This window comes from Ornithorhynchus anatinus, chromosome X1, assembly GCF_004115215.2.
Source record: "Ornithorhynchus anatinus isolate Pmale09 chromosome X1, mOrnAna1.pri.v4, whole genome shotgun sequence".
NCBI lineage: Eukaryota > Metazoa > Chordata > Mammalia > Monotremata > Ornithorhynchidae > Ornithorhynchus > Ornithorhynchus anatinus.
The window spans coordinates 109,604,556-109,617,335 of record NC_041749.1 but is presented as its reverse complement, the minus strand read 5'-3'; the positions used below and the strand labels follow the sequence as shown (position 1 = coordinate 109,617,335).

General features: G+C 44.9%; 1 protein-coding gene across 1 annotated transcript in view; it reads right to left on the bottom strand.

Annotated features, from left to right (window-relative positions):
- LOC114806496 (adhesion G protein-coupled receptor E3) overlaps positions 1–7,197 on the bottom strand; it is a 40,005-nt gene extending 32,808 nt beyond the window's left edge. The window contains exons 1-4 of the mRNA XM_039910283.1: positions 7,194–7,197; positions 5,061–5,189; positions 3,758–3,907; positions 2,303–2,399 (exon numbers count right to left, since the gene is read on the bottom strand). Of these exons, the coding sequence (XP_039766217.1) occupies positions 2,303–2,399; positions 3,758–3,907; positions 5,061–5,189; positions 7,194–7,197 (380 nt within the window). The remainder of the gene's footprint in view (positions 1–2,302; positions 2,400–3,757; positions 3,908–5,060; positions 5,190–7,193) is intronic.
- Positions 7,198–12,780: the final 5,583 nt, after the last annotated feature.

Here is a 12,780-nt window from a genome sequence, read left to right as displayed (position 1 = left end):
GCCACAAGGTGAAGCCCTCAGAACACATTTACCTAGGAGGCACATGACACTGAATTTAAAGTGTTTCATGTCCTAAGATGCTACTGGCAGTCAGAAACCCTTACGGAGCACTAAGTGTTTCTTTGCCATGATCATCTGTGGAAGGAAGTAGAAAAGATGTCATCTGTGGAAGGAAGTAGAAAAGATGAGCCCAACTGCAGTTTATGGGGTAACAGAGTCATCAGGCTCCACGGACAGGAGACAAAGTATTTGGCTAGATCTCCACTAGGGTATGGCAGAATTGAAGTAATTGTAAGTAATTAAGCATTTCAGGGAAAACAAGATAATTCAGGTGAAAAAATCAAGATTTTTGCTTGAAATACCCAGAAAATTGTCTTGGTTCCTTATTTCACTTGGATAATAACAAACTGGGCTTCCACTTGTCTCCAGTCCTGTAGATCTGAGAGGATGAGAGTCTCTCTCCTCCTCCTTCCCCCAGCAATAACATACAAGAGGTGGAAACATTTCAGGTTCCCCTCTAGCCCCTTCCCGGCTCCAAGACGCAGAGAAGGCCAACTATTGTTGCCCACCCAACCCAAAAGGCTATGCATGCATTTGTTTTGGTTGATCTGGAACTCTTTCTTCAAGACTCTCCATCAACTTCCCCTAGCTGTCCCCACTTACATATTGGCCTCTAGCAGCATGGCCTAGTAGAAAGAGAATGGGCCTGGACTTCAGAGGACCTGGGTTCTAATCACAGCTGTGCCACTTGCCTGCTGCGTGACCTTGGGCAAATCACTTAATTTCTCTGTGCCTCAGTTCCCTCATCTGAAAAAAATGGGGGCTAGATACCTGTTCTCCCTTTCCCTTAGATCGTGAGACCTATGTGGGACAGGGACTCTGTCTAATTTGATTGCAATGTATCTACCCCAGCATTTAGTACATTACTGGGCACATAGTAAGTGCTTAAAAATACCATTATTTTTACCCACTCTTTTACCCAATATTCCCCAGCTCACACTCTCTGTGCCCTCCAAGCTTCAGGATGATACAGTAATCAAGGTGCAGTAGGATAAGTGCTTGGATTAACGTGGTAGCAGTTTGGATGGAGAGGAAAGGGAGGATGTTAGCAATGTTGTGAAGGTTGAACCAACAGGATTTAGTGATAGATTGAATGTGTGGGTTGAATGAGAGAGGAGTCAAAGATAACTCCAAGGTTAAAGTCTTGTGAAACAGCAGGGATGGTGGTGTCATCTACAGCAGTGGGAAACTTGGGAGGAGGTCAGGGTTTTTGTGAGAAGATAAGGAATTCTCTTTTGAACATGTTAAGTTTGAGGTGAAGGCAGGACATCCAAGTAGAGATATCTTGAAGAAAGGAGGAAATGCGAGACTACAGAAAGGGAGAGAAATCAGGGCTGGAGATGGAGATTTGAAAATCATCCTCATAGAGGTAGTAGTTGAAGCCATGGGACTAAGTGAGTTTTCTAAGGGAGTGGGTGTAGATGGAGAATAGAAGGGGGCCCAAAACTGAACCTTGAGAGACTCCCATAGTTAGGGGGTGAGAGGCAGAGGAGAAGCCCTGAAAGAGACTGAGTGGCTAGAGAGATAGGAGGAGAAGAAAGAGAGGACAGTGTCAGTGAAGCCGAGGTTGGATAATGTTTCCAGAAGAAGGCGGTGGTAGACAGTGTCTAAGGCAGTTGAGAGGTTGAGGAGGATTAGGATGGAGTAGAGGCCACTGGACTTGGCAAGAAGGAGATCATTGAAGACCTCTGAGAGGGTGATGTCTGTGGAGTGAAGGGGACAGAAGCCAGTTTGGAGTGAGTCAAGGAGAGAATTGGAGGAGAGGAACTTGAGACAGTGGGTGTAGAATAACTTGCTGAGGGAATTTTGAGAGGTATGGTAGAAGAGAGATGGGGCGATTACTGGAAAGAGCCATGGGGTCTAGGGAGGGCTTTTTTAGGATAGGGGAGACATGGGCATGTTTGAAAGCAGTGGGAAAGAAGCCCCTGGAGAGAGAACAGTTGAAGATGCTGGTCAAGGAGGGACGAAGGGAGGAGGCAAGTGTTTTGATAAGGTAAGAAGGGATGGGGTCAGATGCGCAGGGAGAGGGAGTGGATTTTGAGAGAAGGCAGGAGATCTCCTCTTGAGATCCTGCTGGGAAGGATGGAAAAGTTGACAAAGGGACAGGAAGAGGAAGGGACTGGAGAGGAGCAGGATATGACAAGGGCCTGGATGAGTGTAGTTACTGTTTGACTGGAGAAGAAGGAACAGATGCCAGAAATGTTGTGGAGGAAGAATGACAGGATTTGGCCACAGACTAGACTTGAGGGTTGAGATAAATGATTGATAAATTGAGTCAAAGATAATGTCATAGTTGCAGGTTTCTGAGATGGGGAGGGTGGTGGTGTCATTGACTGTTACTGGAAAAAGAATAGGAGGAGAGGGTTTAGGGGGTAGGGATGAATTTTAGACATATTAAGGTTGAGGTCATTCATTCATATTTATTGAGCACTTACTGTGTGCAGAGCACTGTACTAAGCACTTGGGAAGTACAATTCAGCAACAGAGAGAGACAATCCCTGCCCACAATGGGCTCACAGTCTAGAAGGGGGAAGACAGACCTCAAAACAAGTAAGCAGACATCAGTAGCATCGTTATAAATGAATAGCATCATAGATGTATACACATAATTAATCAAAATAGATAGAATTATAATTATAAATATGTACATATATACGCAAGTGCTGTGGGGCAGGGAGGGGGGTAGAGCAAAGGGAGCGAGTTGGGGCAAGGAGGAGGGGAAGGGGAGCAGAGGAAAAGAGGAGCTTAGTCTGGAGGTCCTGGTGGAACATCCAGGTAGAGAGGTAGAGATGCCCTGGAGGCAGGATGAAATGCAAGATTCCAGAGAAGAAGAGTGCTCGGGGCTAGTGAGATAAATTTGGAAGTCAACAGCAAAGTGTTTCCCACCTTTTTGCTATGGGACTATTCTTTGAAGCTATGGGAGCAGAAGAGCTCTCCAAGGGACTGAGCCTAGATGGAGAAGAGAGGAGGCCTTAGCCAAGTAGTATTTCTTCCAAGAAAACTGGATTTTAGTCCTAACTCTCATATTATTTCATAACCAATCACAGACCAAAATTATTGTCACTGGGTTCCTCTCTGCTACTCCATAGAGCTTTTTTCTCTCTCCACAACACTTTCCTATCCCTCCTTCATTTTTTAATTGTTAATTATTATTATTATCATTACAGTTTTTGGTAAGCACTTACTACGTGTCTATTCTAAGTGCTGAGGTAGATACAAACTAATCCTATCCTCCTTCTCCTAATTCTCCTCCTTTCTGTCCCCTTTCCCACTGCCTTTCCTTCTTTTCCCATCCTTGCTGGGAGAATGTGGGGAAAATGGGACAAAAGAATCACTGTAACCCTCCAATATCCCTTTCTTCCTCTGCTGCAAGATGAGACCAGATCTGTGCTTGTCTATTGGTACCGCCTCCAAGACTGTGAGATAAGCAGTACAATTTTAGACCTCGGTTTTGTCTCAGTTCGGTCACCTGTGCTACATTTCTGCTGTGTGCTATGTGACCTTGGGTAAGCCACTTCACTTCTCTGTGCCTCTGTTACCCCATCTGTACAATGAAGATTAAGACTGTGAGCCCCACATGGGGCAACCTGATTATCTTGTATCTACCCCAGCACTTAGAACAGTGTTTGGCACATGGTAAGTGCTTAACAAATACCATAATTATTATTATTACTTTTGCCACGGATCTGCCACTTACCATCGCAGCTCATGTTTAGCCCCTTGAAGATGGTGTCTCCACTACTCAGTGCATACCCCTGAAGGCACTGGCAGTAATAGTCTCCCACGGTATTGTAGCAAAATGAATGACGGGGGCAAATGTATTTATTTTCTTTACATTCATTGATATCTGTAAAATGAAGGGGAAATGTTATTTTCAGATAGAGCCAAAATGCCCTGAAAAATTCTAAGACATCACTAGGGAGTCACTTGTCTGTTAGAGAATTGCTGCTAGTTCCTTTTTGAAAGCTTTTCATGATTAAATATTTCCCCATGGCATTGTGAATGGACCACGGAACTGGGAGTCAGAAGGTTGGGGTTCTAATCCCAGCGACTGAGCTCCTCTTCCCCCTCTACTCCCTCTGCCATCCCCCCTTTACCTCTCCGCAGCTAAAGCCTCATTTTCCCCTTTTCCCTCTGCTCCTCCACCTCTCCCTTCCCATCCCCACAGCACTGTACCCGTCCGCTCAACTGTATATATTTTCGTTACCCTATTTATTTTGTTAATGAATTGTACATCGCCTTGATTCTATTTAGTTGCCATTGTTTTTACGAGATGTTCTTCCCCTTGACGCTGTTTAGTGCCATTGTTCTTGTCTGTCCGTCTCCCCCGATTAGACTGTAAGCCCGTCAAACGGCAGGGACTGTCTCTATCTGTTGCCGACTTGTTCATCCCAAGCGCTTAGTACAGTGCTCTGCACATAGTAAGCGCTCAATAAATACTATTGAATGAATGAATGAATTGAATGCTGTGTGACCTTGGGCACTTGCTTAACTTGCTTGGGCACTTAACTTCTCTGGACCTCAGTTACCTCATCTTGAAAATGGTGATTGAGACTGTGAGCCCCATGTGGGACAGGGACTATGTCCAACCCGATTTGTTTGTATAATAATGATGGTATTTGTTAAGTGCTTACTATGTGCAAAGCACTGTTCTAAGCACTGGTGTAGATACTATGTGATCAGGTTGTCCCACGTGGGGCTCACAGTCTTAATCTCCATTATACAGATGAGGTAACTGAGGCCCAGAGAAGTGAAGTGACTTGCCTAAAGTCACACAGCTGACAAGCGGCGGAGCTGGGATTAGAACCCATGACCTCTGACTCCCAAACCCGTGCTCTTTCCACTGAGCCACGTGTTTGTATCCACCCCAACACTTAGTAAAGTGCCTGACACATAGTAAGTGTTTAATAAATACCACAATTATTATAATGGTCATTATAATAAAGATTATTAATAATAATAGTGGATTGCTCACTTGTCACAGCTAACCCCTTGCTTACCTCTGCACGTTACAGTTTGGTTCACAAAGGTTTCTTTTTCAGAACTTGATTTAAATCCACTATTGCATTTGCAATGAGTGTTCTTGCAACTTGCGTTTTTAGGACAAATGATGTTGGTTTTGCATGCATCTGTGGAGTGAGAAAGGCGAAAGAACTCCATATTCTAGGGTCCAAAGTAACATTTGATTGAATTGAAAATAACACAGACTGCAGTCTCAGGTTCTCAAACAGCACGGGTAGAAACATAACACTCATATCTCAGACATCAACACTTTGTCCATCCTAGTACCAGAAAATTGTCCAGGGATGCAAGCTATTTGTGATGATCAGTTTTTGAATAACATTCATTTCTTAGTTCTCTGAATTTTATTATAACTAGATTTCAATGGGACTGTAAGAGGAACTGCAGAAACCAAACCCTGAGGCTGGTTGAAAAATTGTCCTCAGTACCATCCTCCCCTTAACATCTTGCTTGCTTTTATATTCAGGCTGTCGCCAGACCCTATCGGTTCTTCCTCTGCATCTCCAGACTCTGTCCCTTCGTCTCCATCCAAACTGCCACATGCTGGTCTAAGCACTTTTCAAATCCAAACCTGACTATTGTGTCAGCTTCCTTGCAGACCTCTTGGCCTCCCGTCTCTCCTTTCTCCAGTCCATTCCTCACTCTGCTTCCTGGTTCATTTTCCTAAAGACATCATTCTGCACATGTTCCTACTCCTCAAAAACCTCCAATGGTAGCCCATTCTTCTCTGCATCAAGCAGAAATTCCTGAACTCCATTAAGGCGTTCACGTCAATTCTCTTCAGCAAGGTTTAGTGGAAAGAGCCTGGGCTTAGGAGTCAGAAGGTTGTGGGTTCTAATCCCGCCTCCACCCCTTGTCAGCTGTTTGACTTTGGGCAAGTCACTTCACTCTCTGTGCCTCAGTTACCTCATCTGTAAAATGGGGACTAAGACCAGGAGCCCCATGTGGGGCAACCTGATTACCTTGTATCTACGCCAGGGCTTAGAACAGTGCTTGGCACATAGTAAGTGCTTAACAAATACTATCCTCACTCCTCTCCTACTCTACCCTAACTCCAGTAGCATCGCTTCTCTCAAGCTAACCTACTCACTGTGCCTAGTATTCTTCTCTTTCTGCTAACCTCTTGTTCACGTCCTCTCTTCTACCTGAAACAAATACCATCTAAAAACAAAAAGCAGTGTGGCCTAGTAGAACGAGCTCGGGCCTGGGAGTCCGGAGAAACTGGGTTCCAATCCTGGTTCCTCCACTCTTCTGCTATGTGACCTTGGGCAAGTCACAACTTCTCTGTGTCTCAGTTACCTCATCTGTAAAATGGGGATTAAGACTGTGAGTTCCATGTGGGACATGGACTGTGTCCTATCTGATTAGCTTGTATCTACCCCAGGGATTAGTACAGAACCTGCTCTTCCCCACTTCCAGCTCCACAACATTTATGTATATATCTGTAGTTTTATTTATTTGTATTGATGTCTTTCTCTCCCCCTCTAGACTGTAAACTCGTTGTGGGCAGGGAATATCAATGTTTATTGTTGTACTTTCTCACGCGCTTAACACAGTGCTCTGCAAACAGTAAGAGCTCAATAAATACAATTGAATGAATGGCCCAGAGTAAGCACTTAACAAAAGGCTGAAGTTAATTTTTCAACCTTTGGTTGTGAAAGGTTTACAACTTTTGTTAGGGTTTTGTGGTCCTTTCTTTCAAACTTTAAGGAAACCATGAGAAATATTAACGAAATAGCTGTCTTTGGCAGTATAAGCACTTAAGCACTTAGATACTCATCCCTCCCCCAGCCCCATAGCACCTGTGTACATATCCATCTGTAATTTATTTGAACATCTGTCTCTCCATCTAGTCTTGTAAACTTCTGTGTGGCAGTGATTGTCTATACCTACTCTTTTCTACTGTCCTCTCCCAAGCACTTAGTACTGCGCTCTGCACACAGTAAGCACTCAATAAATATGATTGATTGATCGATTGATTCTTATAAAGAACAAAGCCAAAGAAGAAGTTTCCAGAAGCTTAATTTAGTAGTGTGCTGCCTCACCCCTAAAAGAGAGAATTCCTATCCATCAGTATAGGGAGCATCTTATATGCTGGAGCCCCAACTCACCCATCGAGGTTTTACAGTCTAGTGGGAGAGACAAATATTCAAATCAGTTACCACTAGGAGCAAATAATTGAGTAAGTGCTTAAGTACTCTCATTGAACCTAAGTGGCACTTGGAGATTTATAAGGTAGGGGGATTAGAAATTCATCAGGGAAGACCCCCTCCCACACACAGAGGAGATGTGATTTCACAATTCCAGAGCACAATTTCTATTTAACTGAAATATAATTTAGCCTCCTAGATTTTTCCCCTTCCTTGTTTAAGAATCAACATACCTAGACGTGATGCACCTTGAATCCTTGAAAAATAAATCAAGCAGCAGAGCCCTGGAAGAGAGAAAATGTAGATTTTTTCATGTCAGTCTGTGTTCATCTACTTCCCGGATCTCTGTATGCTTCTGGAGGAAGCCCTAATACCCTCTTCCATTATCTCCTCTTCGTTCCAGTTTTACTAACAGAGTATACAGACATTCAGGTTGGGTGAATCCACCAAGGCAAGAACAGCTCCAACTTTTTTTTTATGGTATTTAAGTGCTTTCAGCACTTAGAACAGTGCTTGGCACATAGTAAGTGCTTAATAAATACCGTCATTATTATGCTATGGGTCAAGCACTGGTATGTATACAACCTAATTAGGCCAGTTACAGTCCCTGTCCCACATGGGACTTACAATTTAAGTAGGAGAACAGATATTGAATTCCCATTTTGAAGTTGAGGAAACTGAGGCACAGACAAGTTAAGTGACTTGCCCAAGGTCCCACAGCAGGCAAGTGAAGAAGCTGGGATCAGAACCCAGGTCTGGCTCCCAAGCCAGTGCTTTATCTCCTAGGCCACTTCGCTGCTTCTTCCAGCCAATGGTATTCATTAAGCACTTCCTGTGTGCTGAGCACTTGATAAGCCTTTAGGAGAGTACAATACAATAGAGTTGGTAGACAGGATCTCTGCCCTCAAGAAGTTTACAATCTAGTGGGCCCAGCCTAGCTTGGTCAGAGTTATCCTCCTGAAATAGCATTGGCAATGATAGAAATAGAGTTAACCACCTTCCCCACCAGCTTGTATTGATTTAAAAATTTTTGTTAGTGTTCTGTGGCTGTTTCGTTCCAACTTGATGGAAGTCATGACAAATATGAATAAAATAGCTATCTTTGGCACTATAAACAGCAAATCCAAATAAGAAACTTCCAGAAGCTTAATTTAGCAGAATCCCTCCAGAAGAAGAGAACCTTCCTATTAATCAATGTAGGGAACTCCTTATATGCATGAGCCCCTACCTCATCCCTCTTCATTTTTGGATCTGCCCCCTTCAAAAACTTGATATTCACCCCACTCCTAGCCCCACGGTACTTATCTACAGATCCGCAATTGATTTATATTACTATCCATCTCCCCCTCTAGACTGTAAACTTCTTGTGAGCAGGGAATATGTCTACCACCTCTGTTGTTTTGTACTCTCCCGAGTGCTTAGTACAGTGCTTTGCACACAGTCAGCACTCAATAAATACGATTGATTGATGGATTGATTGAAAGATTCTGCTGCCTCATCATCTTCATCATCAATCACTGGGCTCCTGCTGTGTGCAGGATACTACATGAGACCCTTGAGAGCATTCAATAGAAAGAAATGATATGGACCTCTAGACTGTAAGCTTGTTGTGGGCTATGTGTTTATTGTTGTATAGTACTCTCCCAAGTGCTTAGTACAGTGCTCTGCACATAGTAAGTGCTCAATAAAGGGAAGCAGCATGGGCCTGGGAGTCAGTAAGACATGGGTTCTAATCCCGGCTCTGTCGCCACTTGTCTGCTGTGTGGCTTTGGGCAAGTCACTTCATGTCTCTGTGCCTCAGTTACCGCATCTGTAAAATGAGGATCGAGACTGTTAGCCCTATGAGAGACAGGGACTGTGTCCAAACAGATCTGCTTGTATCTATTCTAGTGCTTAATAGAGTGCCTGGCACATAGTAAGCACTTAAATACCATTATAATTACTATTATTATAAATATAATGGAATGAATGAATGAATTAATTAATTAATTACCTTGCCCTCAAGGAGTTTACAAGCTAATATGGGAAACAGGCAGACATAGCTAGTATACATGCAATGGGAACAAGAGGAAAAACATAGCTATAATTGGTAACGGCAAAATAAAGCAAAAAAATGAATAAATGATTAAGTGGAACAGTTAAACCAATATACAGCCAGTTCTCCAGTAACACAAGTTACTTTTTTCTGTTGTGCACTTACAGAGCCCTAGATTAAGGAAAACTTGCTTTGAAGTAATAATAATAATTATGGTATTTAACAGTGCTCTGCACATAGTAAGTGCTTAACAAATACCAACATTATTATTATTATTATTACGTGCCAAGCACTGTTCTAAGCACTAGGGTAGTTACAAGGCATTCAGGTTAGGCACGGTCCCTGTCCCAAAGGGGGCTCACAGTCTCAATCCCCAATTTACATAGGTAGCTGAGGAACAGAGAAGTTAAGTGACCTACCCAAGGTCACACAGCAGACAAGTGGCAGAGGAGGGATTAGAACCCACGACCTCTGACTCCCAACCCTCTGCTCTTGCCAACTAGGCCATGCTGCTATTCACCACGTCTATTACAGTATGTTGGTGAGCAACCATTTCTTTTAACTCCACACTGCTGTCTAACCAAACAGGCTTGTATTATAAGACAAATGTTCCCTAATTCCCTCACAACATTCTAGGGGGAATCTTTGAAGGAGAGGAGAGCTGTACTGAAGTACCAGCTATAGGCAGTAGGTGTAATGGAATGAATTTGCAATATCAGTAAGAGCAGAGTGGCATAGTAGATGGAGCACAGGCCTGGGAGTCAGCAGGTCATGGGTTCTAATCCCGGCCCCACCACTTGCCTGCTGTGTGACTTTGGGCAAGTCACTCTACTTCTCTTTGCCTCAGTTCCCTCATCTGTAAAAGGGGGATTTTTTATGGTATATTTTATGGTATTTGCTAATGTGCCAGGCCATGAACTAAGCACAGGGGGATTACAAGCTAATCAGGTTGGACACAATCCATCTCCCACATAGGAATCACAGTCTTAATTCCCTCGGCTTCAACTACCATCTCTTCATGGATGATTTCTAGATTTGACCTCTTTCCTTCTCTGCAGTCTCACATTTCCTCCTGCCTTCAGGACATCTCTATTTGGATGTTCATTCATTCATTCAATAGTATTTATTGAGCGCTTACTATGTGCAGAGCACTGTACTAAGCGCTTGGGATGAACAAGTCGGCAACAGATAGAGACAGTCCCTGCCGTTTGATGGGCTTACAGTCTAATCGGGGGAGACGGACAGACAAGAACAATGGCTCTAAACAGCGTCAAGGGGAAGAACATCTCGTAAAAACAATGGCAACTAAATAGAATCAAGGCGATGTACAATTCATTAACAAAATAAATAGGGTAACGAAAATATATACAGTTGAGCGGACAAGTACAGTGCTGTGGGGATGGGAAGGGAGAGGTGGAGGAGCAGAGGGAAAAGGGGAAAATGAGGCTTAAGCTGCGGAGAGGTAAAGGGGGGATGGCAGAGGGAGTAGAGGGGGAAGAGGAGCTCAGTCTGGGAACGCCTCTTGGAGGAGGTGATTTTTAAGTAAGGTTTTGAAGAGGGAAAGAGAATCAGTTTGGCGGAGGTGAGGAGGGAGGGCGTTCCGGGACCGCGGGAGGACGTGACCCGGGGGTCGACGGCGGGATAGGCGAGACCGAGGGACGGTGAGGAGGTGGGCGGCAGAGGAGCGGAGCGTGCGGGGTGGGTGGTAGAAAGAGAGAAGGGAGGAGAGGTAGGAAGGGGCAAGGTGATGGAGAGCCTTGAAGCCTAGAGTGAGGAGTTTTTGTTTGGAGCGGAGGTCGATAAGCAACCACTGGAGTTGTTTAAGAAGGGGAGTGACATGCCCAGATCGTTTCTGCAGGAAGATGAGCCGGGCAGCAGAGTGAAGAATAGACCGGAGCGGGGTGAGAGAGGAGGAAGGGAGGTCAGAGAGAAGGCTGACACAGTAGTCTAGCCGGGATATAACGAGAGCCCGTAATAGTAAGGTAGCCATTTGGGTGGAGAGGAAAGGGCGGATCTTGGCGATATTGTAGAGGTGAAACCGGCAGGTCTTGGTGACGGATAGGATGTGTGGGGTGAACGAGAGGGACGAGTCAAGGATGACGCCGAGATTGCGGGCCTGCGGGACGGGAAGGATGGTCGTGCCATCCACGGTGATAGAGAAGTCTGGGAGCGGACCGGGTTTGGGAGGGAAGATGAGGATCTCAGTCTTGCTCATGTTGAGTTTTAGGTGGCGGGCCGACATCCAGGTGGAGACGTCCCGGAGGCAGGAGGAGATGCGAGCCTGAAGGGAGGGGGAGAGGACAGGGGCGGAGATGTAGATCTGCGTGTCATCTGCGTAGAGATGGTAGTCAAAGCCGTGAGAGCGGATGAGTTCACCGAGGGAGTGAGTGTAAATGGAGAACAGAAGAGGGCCAAGAACTGACCCTTGAGGAACTCCAACAGTTAAAGGATGGGAGGGGGAGGAGGCTCCAGCGTAGGAGACCGAGAATGATCGGCCAGAGAGGTAAGAGGAGAACCAGGAGAGGACAGAGTCCGTGAAGCCAAGGTGAGATAAGGTATGGAGGAGGAGGGGATGGTCGACAGTGTCAAAGGCAGCAGAGAGGTCAAGGAGGATCAGAATGGAGTAGGAGATCAGAATGGAGTAGGATGGAGTTGGATGTCCCACCAACACCTCAAACTTAACATATGCAAAACACCCTTCCCAAGGAGAGCCTCACATGGAACAGGTACTGCATCCAACTCAACTTGCTTGTATACACCCCAGCGCTTAGGCCAGAGCCTGGCATGTAGTAAGCACATTAGAAATGCCATCATTTTTATTAGCCCAAGAACAACAGAAATGTCATCACTGGGTCAGATCAGTGGTCCACCTAGTCCAGCATTCTTTCTCTGCCAGTGGTGCTGATGGAGGAATAGAGGAATAGGCTGATGGTTGCTCTCCTTGACACTCAGCTACATAGAGATGTGACATCTAACGGCCTTCATTTTTCCAGTCAATCAATCAATGGTATTTATTGAGCACTTACCATGTGCAGAGCACTGTACTAAGCACTTCAGAGAATACAGACCAACAGAGTTGGGAGACAAAGTTCCCTGCCCCCAAGGGACGGGGAAAAAGACATTAATATAAATAAGCAAATTACAGGTATGTATATAAGGTCTGTGGGACTGAGAGTGGACCAAAGTGACCAAAGTGACCAAAGGAAACAGATCCCAAGGGCATAGACAATATGGAAGAGAGGGGATTAGGGGAAAAGAGGGTTTAATTGGGGAAGGCATCTAGGAGGAGGTGCATTTTAATAAGGCTTTGAAGATGGGAAGAGACGATCATCTATAGCATACTGAGCAGGAGGGAGTTCCAGGCCAGAGGCAGGACATGGGCAAGGGGTCAGCAGTGAGATAGACAAGATTGAGATACAGCGATTAGGTTGGCATTAGAGGAGCAAAGTGTGCAGGCTGGGTTGTAGTAGAAAATCAGTGAGGTAAGATAGAAAGGGTTGAGCTGATTGAGTG